The 20,284-nt window shown below is 40.3% G+C and overlaps 2 protein-coding genes across 8 annotated transcripts in view; one reads left to right on the top strand and one right to left on the bottom strand.

Annotated features, from left to right (window-relative positions):
• The window catches only part of TMEM241 (transmembrane protein 241), a 137,404-nt gene extending 124,168 nt beyond the window's left edge, over positions 1-13,236 (top strand). For 6 of the 7 annotated variants that reach the window (XR_005593140.1, XR_005593139.1, XR_005593136.1 and 3 more), the window contains one exon: positions 13,025-13,236. Coding sequence is in view for 1 of the 7 variants with exons in the window: in XM_039521291.1 (XP_039377225.1) it covers position 13,025 (1 nt within the window). In the remaining 6 variants the exon portion in view is untranslated. Of the gene's footprint in view, positions 1-7,614; positions 7,741-13,024 lie in introns of those variants that run through there. The other variant, XR_005593141.1, reaches the window with a different exon arrangement.
• CABLES1 (Cdk5 and Abl enzyme substrate 1) overlaps positions 1-20,284 on the bottom strand; it is a 114,990-nt gene that overhangs the window by 21,028 nt on the left and 73,678 nt on the right. Inside the window, 3 exon segments of the mRNA XM_039521275.1 lie at positions 681-837; positions 2,499-2,598; positions 12,805-12,882. Of these exon segments, the coding sequence (XP_039377209.1) occupies positions 681-837; positions 2,499-2,598; positions 12,805-12,882 (335 nt within the window).

The following is a 20,284-nucleotide window of genomic DNA, read 5'->3' as shown; positions in this document are numbered from 1 at the left end:
AATTCACGACTCTTTGTGAATTTACATAGTGTAGTCATGAGTCATAAGTTTGCCATCTATATGTTGCCATCTTTACATTACAGTATACATACCCCTCCACACTTAGATGAGAGGTACCTGTGGTAAAATCAGATCAAGGACATGGGGGAAAGTTTCAATTTTTTTAAATCAGCAAGTGAATATGATAAAGCATCTGCCTTGATTTTTCTCCTATTTATACGGACCTTTTGAGTTGCTTCAGGTAAAATGTAAAGATATCCTAAACGTATAGTGCTTTAGCTACTACTTCTGGGGGAGTGGGAGAAAAAGCCTTGTTTATTCTGATATTGAAATAAAACCTTCATTATTCATAATGCAGAAAGCCACAGGTAAGATTTTACATCTATGACTTTGATACCAACAGTGAGTGAGTGTGGTGGGTGGGAAGATGGTAATGGGCTACATTCCACAGTAATATTGTTTATTTGAGATTCTATGAACTTTAAACCAATTTGGCTAAGCAAAGTATGGGCAACTAGAAAAAGGTTTTTCCACAATCTACATCACCCGTTACTTTGGTTGGAGACTGAACTTTGCTTTGTTTAAAAAAAAAAATTCCCCCCAGCAAACAACAGTGTTGAAGAACTTCCTATAGCAAGTATGAGAAGGGATATTAAAATAAATAACTCCTATGAAGTTACCTGTGTCAATGCTCCCCTGCGTGCTGTTAGCTCTTGCCAAGGAAAGGCTACGATGGCTTGCATTGCGAAATTGGGAGAAGGAGGAGGTGGAGTCAATTGTGTTTCTCCGTGTTCCCAAGGCATTGGTTGGAAATAGAAACTGTGTGTAAGAAACAGTCTAGACAGAAAGAGCCAGAATAGGCACACAGTTAATCACACAACTCAGCCTTAATAGGATCCAATTGATGTGACTGGGTTTGAAATTGGGGACGCCATGCAGTGTGGCTAGCATTTACCATCAAATTCAATTTGTTGTGTTTCAGATTTTGAGTTAATCACAGATTAATACCAGCCACTTGTTTTCCTTTCAGTGTGATCAGTTCATCCATGCTGAAAAGCTTTTGCATACATGTTATGCCCTTTGTAAAAAAGTAGATACAGTATGTTATATTTACCAAATCCTAATGAAGGGCCTAATTCTAAATCCATTGAAGTCAGCTGAAAGATTCGCATTGACTTCAGTAGACTTTGGATAAGGCCTCACCTGCATTTTTTCCTCCTAGGAAAGCTGTAGCAGTTTCCCACAATTTCTTTACTGAAACAGCATTCCTATATACCGGTTCTCAAGCACAACTGGGACCAGAGTGAACTATGAGCTAAGAGGTGAAAACATTATCTATCAGTTGTTTCAGGATTAAATGCTTCTGAAGCTACTTTTTAGTCCTAACATCTTAGATAGTGAGGGAGATATTAGACACTGGTATGCTGCAGGTAATCTGTTGCCTATCAACATGGAATAAAGATGAATGAAGGATTTGCAGTGAATAGTTTATTTGATTAATTTCCTTTTTTATCTACTTATCCATTTAACAGGAAACAGGTATTCTTTTCTTAAATGTATAGAGCCCTAAAATTTGTATCTGCATTCGATCCACAAAAACGGTCCGCGGATACAGATATCCACAGATATAAAGCGGATCTCCGCGGATTTGCAGGGCTCTACAAATGTATTTGTTATACAAAATTAATCATGGAATAATTTCAACAAATAATTTTTAGTCTGCGATTGTTTATAAGCAGTTCATTGTGTGTACATCAAATTCAAAATGCGAGCAGTGTTTAGTTTTGATTGGGCAGATAGGTCACAGATTGTAAGATCTCTGGGGCAGGGACCATCTCTTTGCTATGTATCTGTACAATACCTAGCACAATGAGGCTGGGGCCTTTAGTCCCTACTACAATACAAATAATAATAAATAGCAAGGTATTGTTTCTATTACTCCTTGGATGAGTATAACTAGTTGAACTAGGTTTTCAGCACAAATACTTGCATTTGAGTCATATATTCTCTATGCTTAAAAACTGTTTCCCCAAAGTTTCAGAATTAATATTTTTATTCTAGCAAATATTTGTGGATTTTCTGAGGCATTCACATAGCACAAAAGTAATGTTACTGCTATATTTCATGTATAAGATTCACTAAAATAAAAAGGGAAGCTGTAATGCTGCTTATTTGTAATACCACCTAACACATGATTTTCTAACACCAGTCAATACACTGTGATGTGATCTGTTGTGGACAGAGCAGTGCTATTGGATTTACTAATCATTTGTAGTCTAATTATGATCAGAGGATGATTTCTTCAGGAAAAAACTAGTTGGTTTGCACTGACAGCTTGCACACTTTTTTAAATTCATTTTATAATAAATCAGTATGTACTGCATTGTAACCTATTCTCTTACATTATGTAGATTACAATGCAACATGTAATTTGCGCTTGGCTTTGGTTATTTTATATTTTCATCATAAAATTAGATCTAATAAACTAACATTCTTACCTTCCCATCAGCCCCTAGTTCCACACCTTCAAGACCAATTATCTCTTTTAAACACACTCCTCCAGTAGGCACACAACGTCCTCCTTCTAATTTCATATCCCTGGAAAACAGAAACAGTAATAAACACATTTTTCCTAAGATGGGAGCAGAAACACTGTCTATTGCTACCCTCCACCAAAGACCGATGAAATAAGATGATAAAACATACAATACAGAAAGTTCAGATCAGACAACTTCTACATACTGCACTATACTACTTAAAGTACTTTATAGCTATAAATTCTATAAAACTTTATAGTTTGTTTTACCCATACAGAACAGAAACCAAACCAACCAACCCCAAGTGAGTCAAAGAAAGGTGCACCATGCTGGAATTTGGAATCATAACACATCTGTCTCATAACCAAAAGAAAAAGATGAGGATAAAGAGTAGGGTAATGAGATCCACAAATGACTGCTTCCCTGCAACTGCAGGATTTATCTTCTGGGATTTGCCCACCCAATCCCTACATAGGCCTGAAAACACGACAGCACATATTTAAGTCCTCCCCTCTTGAGCATGGGCTTAGCTTTAAAATACATGCTTAAATCCCATTAACTACAATGGAACTTTAAAATGTGCTTAACATTAGGCACATGCTTAAGCATCTCTCTTCAGGAAGGGCACTATAGGCCTCAGTTCAGTAAAGCACTTTAAGCACCCGCCTGATCAAATTGGTTTCAATGGGACTACTCAAGTTAAGCATGTGCTTAAGTCCTTTGCTGGGTTGGGGCCTTAGGCCCAAAAGAACTGGAAAGTCTACAGAGTGGTGTTAAAGATGAGACACATTGTGAGGCATCTCAGTGGATTTGAGACTAAAGGATTGGAGCCTTAGTTTGTGATGTTTCATATTCGGTATGGTTGAATCTTCAGGAGTTTACCCTGTCCTGCTTCCTTCTGTCCACAATGCAAACTGTCATTCAGTTTATTCTCCCTCAAAACTGGAGGGGGAGGGGGCACGAAGCTCTCCATAAATTACAATCAACTTTTATGAACAGCAAAATGTATCCACCTTCTGGATAAGGCGTTTCTATAATAAAACAAGACTTTGTACTGGGTATTTAACCCTTTGTAAATATGTTAATTTTTAAGTGAATTTAACTTAGTACAATGCTACATTCTCATTTTGTTACCTGATATTTTACTGAGCGATCAGAACAATTATATAAAAATAACCTTCTTGCAGAAGCACCAGATTAAATTCTGTGCACTTGGGAATAAGAGGCTTAAAGGAATACTTTCTGTTAAAAGGAAAAAATGGTATGTGGTATCATTTTTATGATATTTAAGACCCTACTGCATTAGTCCCACAACATAAAAACTTTATTCTAAACAAATACATTTGAAATTAATATATGTTAAATTCCCGAGATGCTAAATTTAATTCTTTGAAATAATATGAAAGTACTCTAGTCTCCTTCCTAAAAAGATTAGGGAGACTATAGAGGAAATTATGCCATTACACAAAACAAAAACCCAAGGAACAGTTTTTATTTAATGCAATCAAAGGGAAAAACCAAAAAGTTAAGTATCTATGCTAACATTCAAAAGGGAGCAAGCGGGCATACTTTAAAAAATCAGCACAGCTGTCTTTCAGAAACGTAGACTCTGAAGACTTAAAAGGAACTGATTCTTCTGTCGGTGAGATTAGGGGCAGCTGACAAGTAAGAGTATAAACTACATTTCCTAAACATTAGCTGAAGTTTAATGAGGAACGGTGACTCAATCTTCTCTGTCACTTTTACTTTACTGAAATGAACATACATCCCTGGGGCCCTGCTACTACAGTGCATTTATTCTCATTCCACTCAAAATTAAGTACTGTTCTGAAAGTGCCACAGAAACACTTTTCAGTCTTCTCCTTTCCCAAAGCCTATACTTGTAGGTAATATCTGCCTGCTCACTTTGTAAAACACAGTGATTATTGTTTGGAACCCATCACCCTTGGGCTAGAGAGAGCTTAATTCCTTTTCCTGGAGAGGACTGGTCTAAAATATTGACCATGTTCTTCTTTACATATAAATGAAGAGACCACTTTAGTGCAGGCACATCCTTCTCCCACGTAATAAAGTGCTTACTTGGAGCATGTAATTCTCTCAGGTCTACACTGTACTATTGTTCTTCTGCCCATTACCAAGACCTAAAGCAATCCAAGTCTATGTGCATGGGCCGGGCCAAATGGCAGAGGGGGGCCCCAAGGACTCACATGGGTTAGCTTTAGGCTCCCTCCTGAGCCAGACACATTTAGAAAAAACCAACCAACCAACCAACCAACCTTTTTGGAGCCTAGGCAAAGTCATTCTGTAGTTAACTTTTTTCTGGAACTATTAATGCAGGGCCAGACTGCAGAAGTTTATTGTACGGGGATGCAGAGAACTAGGGAAATGTGCAAGGAGCCTCTCCCCACTGTAACTCAGCAAGCACCCTGTCACAGTTGCAATCCCTGCATTCAGGAGAGCACGGTTAAACACCTGGGGATTGCATGGGCCCCACAGCAGGTAGAGGAGGAGCTGGAACATGTCTGTTTCTTCCTATACAGCTTGTTGAGTGGCCAGTCACACCAGGGGAGATGGACTCCATTGTTCTTTAGGCGCAGTCTCTGCAACACCCCTGTGTACCAGAGAGGGACTGTAACTGTTAAGGCTCTATTCCTCACCAAGCGCCTCATGGGATGCCTCTTTACTTTGCTCAGTGGCTTGGCCCCCAGACAATCTTATATATATTATTTCTAAGGCTCCAAAGTCTGTGTTTTTATTATTTATAGTGTGGTAGCACTATTGTAATGACCGGGCCCTGGCTGGTCTAACCCACTTGTGAGCCTAACTGTGTGAAAGTGGATAAAGAATTGATGAAGTGTCACAATAACCTATAACAATGAATGTGGCTGTGGAAAAAGTGCCACAGGGAGACAGACTGAATTAGTCCAAACGAAAAGGCTACTGATATAATTCAAGGATTGTATCAGGGTTATACCTGTAAACAAGAAAAGTGTTGGACCGGTAATCGATGAACCAAAACTGGTGTGTGGGAAATTAGTCCTAATTGCTAGACACAATAATAAGAATGGGCTGTTCCACCCATCACTCCCTTTTGGGGTCCTCAAAAAAACTTTGTGGGGTGGGGCAGCTGGCTACCCCGATGCTGGCTGACAGAACAGAAAGGAGCAACCTTCACCATCATTGCTGCCATCCCCCCATATTTTCTGAGACCTTGGGATTTACCAGGATACCATTGGGCCTTCATTGCCTGAACCTGAGAGAGATCCTGACCAGACCAGACCAGAGAGGGGACCCAGATAACATTGCAACTTCCACGGGCTCTGGCTAAATCCCAAACACCATCTGGGATGTGAGACTTTGTCACTCTGCCCCATTGTGTCCTTTTCCTTTCCCACTTTATTTCTTCTCTTTCCTATCCCTCTTTCTTTTGCCTTCTGTTCTATAATGAGAGTCTGGCTTAGCCAGCTAAGTCTGTATATTTTGCAACACTGCCATAAGCCTCAGAGGTGCAGCCCTGTTAGTCTGTATCCGCAAAAAACCCAGGATTACTTGTAACACCTCAGAGACTAACAAATTTATTTTAACATAAGCTTTCGTGGGCTACAGCCCACTTCATCGGATGCATTCAGTGGAAAAAAAATATAGATATCTATCTTCCTACCATATTTTCCACGGCATGCATCTGATGAAGTGGGCTGTAGCCCATGAAAGCTTATGCTTAAATAAATGTGTTAGTCTCTAAGGTGCCACAAGTACTCCTGTTCTTTTTGCCATAAGCCCGTGACTAGAGATGCAACTTAAAAAGCCCGACACCGGTACAAGTTTGCCAGGTCTCAGAGTGGCTGATAAAACGATGTGCTATGCCTGTGTTTGTTTCAGCAGTGCAATTGCAAATGAAGGTCAACACCAGAAGCTGCATTTTCTATCTTTGCAATTCTTTTGTGTCTTCTCGGAAACAACAACAACAACGGCTCCAACCATTTCAACTAACTTCTTCTCTCCCCCCACCCCCAAGGGCAGTTATCACTATTGGTCGTACCATATAAGAGACTGTCAAAGAGGGGGGTTTCTTCTAAAGACTCTCTCCAGTTAAAGGAAAGGGAAACAAGGGATGTTGTTAAAATAAAAGTCTTACTTATTACCTTCCATGCCAGGGTGAGGGTCTCTTACATTTCCTTAGTGGATAATAATGCACTGGGTCCTGATTCTCATTGTTTTTTGTCTCCACTGACTTCTATGGAGTTACTCCAGATTCACGTAAGAGTTACAGAAAAATCAGGCCCTAATCATTTTATTTGTGCACTTTGTATCAGGAAATGCGGTGCTGGGTGGGTGCTATTTACCTACTGTATGTAAAAAATTAAATCTGAAGTTTTGACAGGGTTCAGAGCTCAACATGCTGGTTATTTGGGAGCTACAGTGAAAGTAGTGAAAATGTGCTATTTTCTCTCTCTGCATTTTACTGCAGTACCACAGCATTTTTCCTGGAACAGCATAGTGTGACTTGTGATCCCATGGCAAAATTATTACAGGATAATTACTGGTTTTGATTATTTCTGCCCTATATAGGAAAGAATAAACAATCAGAATAAACAAAAATCGGAGAAGGAACTCTTACCACATGCATTTTAAGCACGGATTAGCTGTCCATAAATCACACATTATTGGATTCAGTAATGAAACATTTCTTGAATGATTCTAAAATGGATGCCTGGATGTGATCTATAAAACCCACTGCAAGATTCCTGCTGTGCAGTTGCTCTTTAAACGACAACACTAGCTGAACATTTTTGTGAATTATTTAAAAGTCAATTAAATATTAACCTGACTCCCAGAAACCTAAAAAGAAAAAAAGTCTATTTACAACAACAGGTGCCTGATAAGTGAATTTTATTTGGAAATGTAAGCTCTTCAGGGGATATGGTTAGGAGGAAATATACTCAATGATCCCAGACCATTACAGATTAATTAAGACTAGCCTGAAAACAACAGCACTTCAAATTCATGAGAATCCAAAGTAAAATATTGTTCTCATCCTTCACAGTGAAGAACTTCCATTTTATTGACTCTGTTGCAGGGATAAGGGTAATTATAGCTTTGGCAAGGATCAGATGCCAGACATACCAACAACAAGCCTTTCCTTGACATGCTGACTGAGTCTGCTCACCATACCTGGGCTCCAGTTTTTCACTTCCTTATTGCACTTATTACTGGAACAAGAACTACGGCTACAGTGTATTGGCAGAGGAATCTGAGAAACTGGTACACAGTCCCTTACAATTGTGTTGTGTACTCTCACTAAGTACATCAAAGACTCAGCATTTCAGCTTCTGCCTTGATATTTTACCTAATATAAGAGAAATCTCAGGAAAATAAATCCTACCACCTTAATGAGGTTTCCTGCTTAATCTCAATATCAAGCCAAAAATACACATAACAATGAAGCTTATACTCCTGACATTAAATAATTTGTAGACTTTGAAAATTTCTCACTGTGGGAACAAAATTAATGAGAGAAAAAAAGCCTATGAATCTGTAATTTTCCACAGCACTATTATTAGTTTTTCTGTTGTGTGGGAGGGGTAAAGTAAAGCAAGGAGCATTTATCTTTTTCTTTTACTTTCTAAGAATAGATGGAGTTCCTGTTCACCATGTCTACAGAATGATAAACATTCAGGAAATGTGTGCCTGAGGTTGATGATGACTTCATCTAAATTGCCTTAAATACCAAGTTCTGACAAAGGGAAAAAATAGCACAAGAAACTTAGGTTACGTCTACACAGTAGCCGGGAGGTGCAGTTTCCAGTTTAGGAAGACATACAAGTGGTAGCTCTGCTTGAGAGCCAATTGATTTAGAGATTAAATAATCACGATCATATTTTTCTTAATGTACATATTTTGTCTGTGAGACATGCATGTTTATCTCAGCCATTCTAAATAGGTCTGTATGATGTCAGTATAAATCATGCTCAGAAGAGCAAGATTTTGTTCCTTCTTACTGCAGAAACAAAGATCATAAATACTTTAACCATAAAGAACCTTTCTGAAGCTGAAATGTAACAAGCACAACAAGTTTGCTGTGTTACTAAACAGGAGTAGATTTATACACCAAACAAATGCAGTGCTTTATAATGCTAAGGCCATTCGTTTTAAGTTTTATGACATATGGTTTCTTTGTACTTAATATAAATAAAATTACAGTCAAGGTCAATCAAGCAGTGCTGGCTTCCTGCAGTTCCCATTAACTTCACTGCGGGTGTTAAGCATCTCTCAGATTTGGCCCATAATTATCATGGGAAATAGAGTGTCTATTATTAAAAAATTCAGATGAAGCAATAACATTGTTGCAATATTCCCAGTATATTACAACTGTGTTATGCTGATGTTACATTAGTGAGGATGACCCATGCCACTAGTCAGTACTTAGCTATCTCACAGCGGTATTCTACGGATTATTTTACTTTGGGCTAGATTGTGGCACGCAGTTGAGCCCGTGGAAATTCATAGATTCCAAGGTCAGAAGGGCCCATTGCGATCATCTACTCTAACCTCCTGTATAGCACAGGCAATAGAATGTCCACAAAATAATTCCCAGAGCAGATCTTTTAGAAAAACATCCAAATCTTGATTTAAAAATGGTCAGTGATAGAGAATCCATCATGGCCCTTGTTAAATTCTTCCAATAGTTAATTACTCTCACAGTATTTACACCTTCTTTCCAGTCTGAATTTGTCTAGCCTCAACTTCCAGTCATTGGAGCGTATTATTCCTTTCTCTCCTAGATTGAATATTGCTAAATATTCATTCCCCATATAGGTACGTATAGACTGTAATCAAGTCACCCCTTCACCTTCTCTTTTTTTAAGCTAAAGAGATTGAGCTCTTCTGTCTCTTCTCTGAACCCTCTCCAATCCTTCTTGAATTGTGAGCACCCAAACTGGACACAGTATTCCAGAAGCAGTTGCACCAGTGCAAAATACAGAGGTAAAATAACCTCCATACGCCTATTCAAGATTCCCCTGCCTATGTATCCCAGGATTCCATTAGCTTTTTTGGACACAGCATCTCACTGAGAGCTTATTTTCAGCTGATTATTCACCATGACACCCAAATCTTTTTCAGACTCACTGCTTCCAAGGATAGAGTTCCTCCATTCTGGAAGTATACCCTACATTCTTTGCTCCCAGATTTACATTTAGCTATATTAAAACTACATTGTTTGCTTGCATCCAGTTTACCAAGAAATCCAGATTGTTCTGAATCAGCAACCCATCTTTTTCATTATTTTTGTGTCATCCGCAAACTTTCAGTGATGATTTTATGTTTTCTTCCAGGTCATTGATAAAAATGTTAAATAGCACAAAGCCAAGAACCGATCCCTGAGGAACCCCACTGAAAACAGACCTGCTCAATGACTAGTCTGTGTTTACAGTTACATTTTATGACCTAGCAATTAGCCAGTTTTTAATCCATTTAATATGTGCCATGTGACTTTTATATCATTCTAGTTTTTTCATCAAAATATTGTCCGGCACTAAGTCAAACACCTTACAGAAGTCTAAGTGAATTATGTCAACACAATTACCTTTATCAATCAAACTTGTAATCTCATAAAAAAATCAGGTCTCTTTGACAGGATCTGTTTTCCATAAACCCATGTTGCTTTGCATTAATTACATTACCCTCCTTTAATTCTTTATTAATCGAGTTCCATATTAACCACTCCATTATCTTGCCTGGGATTGACGTCAGGCTGACATGCCTATAATTACCTGGGTCAGCCCGTTTACCCTTTTTAAAAATTGGCACATTTGCTTTCTTACTTCTGGAACTTCCCCAGTGCTCCAAGACTTATTTAAAAATCAATGTTAATGGTCCAGCAAGCTCCTCAGTCAGTTCTTTTAAAATTCTTGGATGCAAGTTATCTGGACCAGCTGATTTAAAAATGTCTAAGGGCTTGGCTACACTGGAGAGTTGCAGCGCTGGTGGTGGCTTTACAGCGCTGCAACTCACTCACCGTCCACACTTGCAAGGCACATACAGCGCTGTATCTCCCTGGCTTACAGCGCTGGCTGTACTCCATGTCTGCCTGGGGAATAACGACTGCAGCACTGGTGCTGCAGCGCTGGAGTGCCAGTGTAAACAGTGATTAATCTTACTACGCTGTAACTGACCTCCAGAATTTTCTCATAATGCTTTTAAGTAAAGATAACACTCTTCGTTTTGTTGTGAACTCGGGGCTCCCGGAGCTGCTTATCTAAAAAACAAACACAGCTACTGTTTGCCGTGAATGAGGCAGGCAGGGGGATGAATGTCTACAGCCTAGTGTTTGCTTGAGGAGAGAAACAGCACGGTGGGGAGAGGGGGAAAGGGAGTCCGTCGGGAGCAGCTGCTTATCTGGTCTGCAGGCTATTTGCATTTAAGAGTGAATGAGGGGCCGGGGAAGTGGTCAAAATCTGCACTCCAAAAATCCACTCTTTCTCTCTCCCCCACCTCCCTGTCACACTCCACCCCACCCCCCTCTTTTTGAAAAGCACGTTGCAGCCACTTGAACGCTGGGATAGCTGCCCATAATGCACCACTCCCAACACCGCTGTAAATGCTGCAAATGTGGCCACACTGCAGCGCAGGTAGCTGTCAGTGTGGCCACACTCCAGCGCTTTCCCTACACAGCTGTATGAAGACAGCTGTAACTCCCAACGCTGCACACCTGCAAGTGTAGCCAAGCCCTCACTTTGGTAGCTTCTGCTTAACATTCTCAAGACACACTAATGGAATAGAGAGAGTGTTATCACTATATGATAAGACTGTATAACATGTTTTTTCCCAAATACAGAAAAGAAATATTTATTCTGCCTTTTCTGCATTATTATTGATAAATCTACCATTTCCATCTAGTAATGGAGCAATATCATTGTCAATATCACATCATATTTTTGTTCCTAATATATTAAAAAAAAATCTTTATTGTTCTTAACTCTGCTGGCCATAGATTTCTCCTGGTGTCCCTTGCCTTCCCTTATCAATTTTCCATGATTCCTAATGTGTCTGTCTCTCTCTCTATATTTTACAGCTGCCTTCACTTCCTCTTTAAACCAGATAGTTTTTTTTAACCAGCATAGCCTTCTTCCTCTAATGTGGTATTGTGGCTTTTGGGGCATCAAGTAAGGTGTTCTTAAATGATTCTCAATTGTTATTCACATTTTTCTGATTAAATTCTGCCTCCCAGGTGATTTTCCTCATTATCACTGCAATTCAGAAGGCATAGCCCCTTGCTTTCAGTTTTTCAAAGGCATATTCAGCTCTCTGAGATAGCAGTTAAATTCCACATTCCAGTGATCATAAATGCACTGCAATGCACTACAGACGTAAACTGCTAACGTTTCAAGATTTGCTTGATGCATCTTTCCAGTTTAATTAGCTAAAGAATTTTTTTTCTCAAAGACAGGATAATTGACCCAATTTCACCATATGGTATTTGCTTCTTTTGTACACAAAACAGTTTGCTATGAATTACTCAAACACTGAACAGTAATGCTAAAAAACTTTACTGAAAACAATGGGCCAAATTCATCTCTGATGTACTTTAGTGATATTAGAAAAGGGATGAATTTGACCCAAAGTGATCTGTGGGTGTCCTTTCTCACACTGTTACCCAACTTCACATATCCTAATTTGATGTCTTCACTTATGTGGTTTCAGTTTGGAATGACGGGCATTGCACGTTCCGTATCTTTGGAAAATTACAAACCTATTGGCCCAGATCTTCAGCTGGTATTACCTGGCATAGCTCCACTGAAGACACTGACACCAATTGAGGATCTGGCCCATGGCTTATTAAGTTATTTGTCTCCATTTTTACAACTGGTGTTTTCAGTAATTGAATACAGTTTTTAAACCATTTTAATGAAATAGTTCAATTAACAGTATTTTGTTTGAATTCAATCATTTCTCTACAGTGCTGGAAACTAGATACTGTAGCATTGTTCTAGTGTAGGAGAACCAGAAAGGGAAAGCTGACTATATATAAAAGTAATAGTGTCTAGAATATCTGCATTGTCCAAGATGAGTGAAGCATGAAAAACAAACACAAAGATAAGGAAATCTGTGATTTAAAAATATGATTTTAACCTGATACTATAGCACAAATCAAATATTTATCTTTTGGGGGAAGATATTTAAAAACAACAGCCCTATTGTCTGTATTCAGTACTATATATGCTGTTATGACCCAAAGAGACGAGGTAGTATGCATAAATATACATACCCGATTTGGGTACAGTCTCGATACGGCAGCACTGAAAATATGCTACAGAAGGATCTTCTGCCACTGATAAGGACTATTCTAAAAAAATAAACAAAAATCAAAGACTAAAATTAAAAAAAAAATCTCACAGCAATAAACAAAGCAAACAACAAGCGTTAGCATTCAGGCATTTAGCAATTAAAAGCTTCTACCATTGACAATTTTGTCCTTCTCTTTTTAGAAGTTGGTGCTGTGTTCCATGGAAAAATACTGTACAACTGAATGATTTACAGGAAACCTGAATTACACTGCCTCACATCACCTACTCATCATATAGACAGCTAACAGAGCTGAAGCTCCCAAGTTCCATACTGAGGTTCTATTTAATAATTTCACTTGTACGGTAAAGGAAGTTTGACGATAGGCTGTATTTGTAATAAAATATGAAATGCATATACTTGGTATTGGTTGAATCAATCTACCCTAGACATGTCAAGTTATAAATCATAGTTCAAGCAATTTCAAATACGTTTAAAAACAATGCTCTTTGAGAGAGATCATTAGAGAAGTATAAAAACCTCATAACATTTTAAAAAATGTATTCCTATTATAACATCAGTAATTCTTCTTGTTTAAAAAAATAGTAAAGCACTCCTTTGCATTTTTAACATGATCCTTTATTACCAGTTCAAAACTGGTAAACAATTAATTTTAAACCGATTTAGGTACACTGATCAGAAGCAAAACACAAAAGTTTCAGACAACTATTCATAGAATAAAAAGCCAGACAGGACCTTTGTGATCATCTAGTCTGACTTCTTGTATAACACAGGCCATATACGGCTTCCCTGAATTAATTTCTGATTGAATTTAAGCATATCTTTTAGAAAAACATACAATCTTGATTTAAAAGTTTCCATGATTGAGAATCCACCACAACCCTTGTTAAGTTGCTTCAGTGATTAATTATACACACTGTAAAAAAATTTACATCTTAGTTCAAGTCTGAATTGGTCTAGCTTCAACTTCCAGTCACTGGATCTTGTTATGTCACTATCTGCTAGATTGAAGAGTCTTCTATAATCAAATTTCTGTTCATCATGTAGGTATAAACTATGATCAAGTCAACCCTTAACCTCCTCTTTGATAAATTAAATAGATTGAATTCCTTGAGTCTATCACTATAAGGCAGGTTTTCCAATCTTTTAACAATTTTTGCAGCTTTTCTCTGAACCCTCTCAAATTTATGAACATCCTTTTTGAATTGTGGACACCAGAACTGCACAGACTTCTAGTGTCAAATACAGAGGGAATATAAACTCCCTATTCCTACCTCAGATTCCACTCTCTATGCATTCAAACATTGCATTAACCCTTTTGGCCACAGCTTCATACTAGGGGCTCATTTTCAACTAATTATCCAGCATAACCTCCAAGTCTTTTTTCAGAGTCACAGCTTCCCAGGACAGAGTCCCCCATCCTGGAGGTGTGGCCTGCTCTCTCTGTTCCTAGATGCATGACTTTACATTTGGCCATATTAAAGTGTACAGTTTGCTTGCACCCAGTTTACCAAGAGATACAGATTGCTCTGTATCAGTGACCTGTATTCATTATTTCCAACTCCCCAATTTTTGTGTCATCTGCAAACTTTATCAGTGATGATTTTATGTTTTCTTCCAGGTTATTGATAAAATGTTAAATAGCATAGTAGGACCAAGAATAGATCCAGCTGACCACACTAGAAACACACCCATTCAATGACTATTTTGTTTACAATTACATTTTGAGACCTATCAGTTAGCCAGTTATTGATCCATTTAATATGTGCTATGTTGATTATGTATCATTCTAGAGTCATCGTCAAAACATTATGTGGTCCCAAGTCAAACGCCTCACAGAAGTCTAAGTATATTACATGAACACTGTTACCTTTCACACAAAATTTGTAATCTCATCGAAGAGAGATATCAGGCTAGTTTGACAAGATCTATTTTCCATAAACCCATATTGATTGGCATTAATTACTGAAGGTAATGACGAAGCGGATGAGAGTGGATCGATGAAGATCATTTTCACCAGAAAAAAAACTACACAAACTACTGTAAGAGTAAACAGCTGGCATTTTTTAATGTCTCCACTTTCCTCACTAATGCTGGATTATTCACTGCTTCTGGACACTGAGGGCTTCCCTGCATGGCACTTGGCAAAGCATGCTAGAAGAGTGTGATTTGTAAAATGCTCTAACAAGCCACGCTCCAACTGACTTGTGTGGACCCTGCTGGTGTGCTCTAAAAGGTACTTAGTTTGCATTTACATAGTCCCAAACAGGACTATGGTTGGCAAGCAGACTGTGCTTCATCCTGTCACATTTGAGTTTATCATGGTGGTCTGTGCACTTATGACCTCCAGGCTTGATTAGTGCAATGCACTATACCTAGGAATAAAATGCTGACCTTGAAAATTCCCTATTTTTTGTTTCAGAATGCTGCCAATACCTACTTGGCAACCTGGCTTCCACAAGCATATCACTCTGGTGCGTTACACTCTGATTCCCCTCTCTTACATATCTGCCACAAACTTCAGTGGGGGCAGGAATTCACCCCTCATTTTTACTCTTTGCATTACATTGGTCAAAGCTTGGTGGTAAGCTCAGTGCAAGGACCATTTTTAGTTCAGTGTCAGTAAAGTACATCTACTGGGCTACAACATAAGACATTTTAATTAAAATTACAGATAAGCCCTCAGCAATTGTGCTATTCTAAAGCATCACCACCACAGTAGCCAAATGGCATCCACAATTCTCCAATATGCGGAAGCACACTTATGTTGCCCAGCGAGTTGCTTCATGCTGCTCCCGGCACCCACCAGGGGGATCCTGAATAGCTGAGAGCACAGACACTGACTTTTCAAACTGCCGGGGGGGTGCTTGACCCCTGGTTCTGCCCCAGGCCCTGTCCCCACTTCACCCCTTCCCCTAAAGCCCCACCCCACCTTTGTCCACCCCCATTCCACTCCCACCCCATCTCTTCCCGTCCAGTTCTGCCCCCTTCCCTGACTGCACTGTGTCCCTGCTCCACCCACTCCCTCCCAGCCTCCCTGCATGCCATGAAACAGCTGTTCGAGGTGGGTGGGAGGCATGGAAAGAGAGGGGGAGGCACTGATCCGTGGGGTGGGAGGTGCTAGGGGTGGGGTGGAGGGGCTGCCCTTGGGTGCTCAGAACCCACCATTTTTTCCCCGTGGGTGCTCCAACCCCGGAGCACCCACAGAGTCAGTGCCTATAGCTGAGAAGTTAGTCTTCTTTCTCCTGGAACATTCCATTATAGCAGGAATATTTTCTTCTTTTACAAAAAATGTATTTGAAGAAGTCTTCAGTGAAGAGAATATTTATGCTGCAATAATAAGCAAATGCAAAAATGTTTTCTAATAATAACCAGCTACATACTAGTGAGAGGACTTCTTACAGCATCAGAGTATTATCTCATTCTTTGTCTAAGTGCCAAAATACTTTTTATCTAACCTGTCACCAAGACAGCACTTTACCCTATAAGATGCCTTAATGGTATTAAAGTCAACTATAAAGCAAGATGGATGTGTTTTTCACATTTGAGAAAGACAGTCAACAAACACAAAAGCTGGCATAAGATTCACTTTCTGCTCACCACTGCTTATTGCCAAACGATTTTATTACTCAGAGCAGTTCCCTCACTCACTGAAAGCCTTGTTTGCTGATGTACGCAACTTGGCACCATTTTTCAGGCTGACATCAGAAAACATCTCTGAATTCTGAAAACCACAATACCCCCCAAGACATACTCTGCCTCCCTGCCCCCAGCTGCTTCTGGAAATTCAGCTTTTTCCACCAACGCCCTACTTCTCCCTGAAAAATCCCATGATATTAAAAGAAAACCAAACTGGTGCCTTCACATGTCCACATGTAGAAATAGCTATTATACAATGAGATCTCACCAAGAAAAACTTAATATATATATTAGGGATTCCTGGGGGAATTCTGCACCAAAAATTTAAAAAAATTGTACACAGTATTTTAAAATTCTGCATATTTTATTTGTCAAAATAATCACTCTGGTTTCAATTATTTTCTTAAACTACAATATAATGGATGGAGAATGGAAGTGGGGAGCTTTGGAGGAAATCCCCAAACCCTCCTGCCTAATAGTAATGTAGCTAGGTTTGACCCTTTATTTCTAGTTATTAGTCAACAAACATATGCATCTATATGCTTAGTGTGGCTAGAGAACCAAACTCACAATATTGGGTACTGACCATCTGCAGGAAGGTCAGTAGCAAACAGTTCATGGAACACATTTTGATAGGAAATTTTTTCAGTCCAAAAATTTAGATCAGTTCTAATCACTAAAGCACCATAAACATTTATGAGGCCATACTGTCCTTTACACCACTCTGGCAATGTAAAGGAACCTTAAAACTTTTACACCTGTTTTATACTCCTGGGGGAATTCACTAAGAACAATGGGAACAATTCACTAAGCAGGCAGGCTGCTACTTTCTATTCTGCCTAAGGGGACAGAGCCTGCCCTATTCCTACCTCCTCAGAAACACCCTGATGCCCTGCCCCTCCACACCGAGCATGCTGCAATAGTGAGCGAGAGGGACAGAGTCTCTCTCTCTCTCCTCTCACACACACACACACACACACACACACGCACACACACACACACACACACACACACACACACACACACACACACACACACACACACACACACACACACACACACACACACACACACCCCCCTCAGTACAACCCCCGGCAGTGATTTACATCTCTATTGGCTGCTCTGGGCGCCCAAACCAACCTGCTTGTGTTGCTGGGGAGGGGCATGTGAGTGCTCTTCCGGCTTCCATTTGCTTTCCCATCAAAAGGAAGTCATTTTTCTGCAGGGAAGCAAAAAAATCTGCAGGGGACATGAATTTTGCACGCACACAGTGATGAAGAATTCCCCCAAGAGTAATTAGGTATCAAAAAGGAAGAAAACAGGTAACAGCACAGTAATTCCAGGATAGCTTGGGGGGAAAAAACAGCTACTTTTCCACTCAATTTTGAGCTCCAGTCACCTCTCCTTCCTTAAACAGAGTAGGACCCTGATCCCACAAAGCTCTCCTGGAGACAATAGAAGGAGTGTGTTCTGTCTCCATGGTAATGGCCTCTTTTATCTGAGACCTCAAGGAAGCTCCTTTACCAGAACTTCATGGGGTTGGTGCACTGCAGGGTTTTGGGACTGGATGGGGAGCAGCAATGAACAGTTACTCCCCACCAGTGTCATCCTCTGCTTACCCTGGACACTTCCTTATATAAATCTGACTGTGAGCTGCCTGAAGCAGCATGAACTCTTGCTGAATTTGTTCCATGGCTGCCACTGCACAGCTGCCAAGGGGGTTTTACCAGGGAGGCCACAGCAGCAGTGTGGAGGGCTAGTACTTCCACAGGAATGAGGCTCACTTCCCTGCAGGTTCCAGAGCTTCACAGTCTTGGGACGCCGCTGCCTCTTACCCAGGGCATGTAACCCTTTGGCCACTTCACAAGGTGACCATCCTGATATAAGCAGCAGGTATAAAGACAGCCAAAGCTTCTGAGGAGACCATTTTCAAAAGCAACAAAATCCTGTTTTTTCTGGATCTGTCTGATGATCCAAGCAAGAAGGGGAGACGACTTTTATTTCCCCCCATAAATGTGCATTTGGAGAGGAAGGTGTAGAGGCAACTATCCTATTCTCAGAAAAACTCTGAGTTACTGTTGAGGAGAAAATATTTTGAGAGAGGTGAAATTTGCACCAATGTTTCTGGACAAGAAGGGAAGTAACTCAGCTGACTTAAAGAAGAGGAAGAATTAAAATCTGTTTCTCTCTTTCTCAAGCGCTTGCCAAGGGAAATTACTGTGTTGACAAAATTCTGTGACCTTCTAGGAAGCTGAACCATGTGATATATACTTAGACTTAGTCCAGTATTCCAGCCCCTGTTCATTAAGTTTAACTGTTGTGGCTTTGCTCCCCTGCGTACAAAAACAACGGATGGACACACGCGCCATGCTGTCTGGGAAGGTTTTCATAGAACCACAGAATGTAGGGGTGGAAGGGACCTCTAAAGGTCATCAAATCCAGCCCCAGGTGCTGAGGCAGGACCTAGCATACCTGGACCATCCCTGACACGTGTCTGTCTATACTGTTCTTAAAATCCTTCTACAATCTCTCTTGGAAGCCAATTCCAGAGTTTAACTACTTTTATAGTTAGAAAGTTTTTCCTAATATCTAACTAAAGCTCCCTTGCTGCAGATTAAGCCCATTACTTCTTGTCCTATCTTCAATAGACATGGAGAGCAATTGATGCTCATCCTCTTTGTAGCAGCCCTTATCAAATCCCTTCCCGTCTTCTTTTCTTAAGATTAACTATGCCCAGTTTTTTAACCTTTCCTTATAGGTCAGATTTTTCTAAACCTTTTATTATTTGTGTTGCTCTATTCTGGACTTTTCCTGTTGTGTTTTCCCCTTAAGTGGCTTATCTTTGTGGTTCCAGCTCTTCCATTTACTAAAAAAGTGGAGGACACTGAATCAAGAGGAACACCACCTCTTAGTATACATATATATTTATATGCTAAGTTTAGAGTGCAGCAATTTTTATATTAATTAGTTTATGTAATATGTTTGTAAATAATGACATGTTTTATGACAGGTCTTTATTGCTCCAAGAGGTTATGGATTTATGATGTTCTGCTTTTGGCCCAAACCAAAATCTTAAAAGAAATGGGATGGGATGGGGGCGGGGGAGGAGAGGGGAGGTAGTCTTTTTTTTTTTTTTTTAACTCTAGGGGGAATTCCACACCATTGCACACATTGAGAAATCATGTCCCCTGCAGATTTCTTTGCTTCCCTGCAGAAAAATGACTTTCTGATGGAGAAGCAAAGGGAAGCTACAAGAGCAGTCACATGCCCCTCCCCAGCAATGTGGGTGCATCGTTTCCTGCCCTTGGAGCAGCTGGCCGAGAGGTAAATCATGGTGGGGTTAGGGAGGCAGGATTGTGGACACCCATGGGTGTAGTTTGAGGGGGTACACGGGGTCGCGTGCCACTACCCTCCCCCAATTTCTGCGAATGTCAATCTGCCCAGGACTTGGACTGCTCAGCTTGCCGGGAGACAGGGGGGCTCAGTGGTTCCCATGCTGCACCTCCCCCTGGCATGTTTCTGGCTTGCTTGGCCCTTCTCCCTGCAAACTGGGCCCAGGCAGGGAGTGGAGAAGGTGGGAGGGAAGAGCTTCTCTCCTGCTGGGTGAGGGAGAGTGGCTGCTCTGGCTCGCTGACACCCCCCCGCCCCGGGTCCTAGTGCTTGCCATATTCTCCTTCTGTGTGTGCTGGGTGTCCTGCATGGCCACAATCCTGTTTTCTGTACAATGGTGAGTGAATGTGGTGGGGTAGGGTAGGGTAGGGTGGTGGAATAGGATGTGATGGGATAGGCCAGGGGGAAGAGAA

Source organism: Mauremys reevesii, linkage group 2, assembly GCF_016161935.1.
Source record: "Mauremys reevesii isolate NIE-2019 linkage group 2, ASM1616193v1, whole genome shotgun sequence".
NCBI classification, from domain to species: domain Eukaryota; kingdom Metazoa; phylum Chordata; order Testudines; family Geoemydidae; genus Mauremys; species Mauremys reevesii.
Note: the sequence above shows the minus strand (reverse complement) of the source record. Positions and strands in the feature narration are given on the sequence as shown.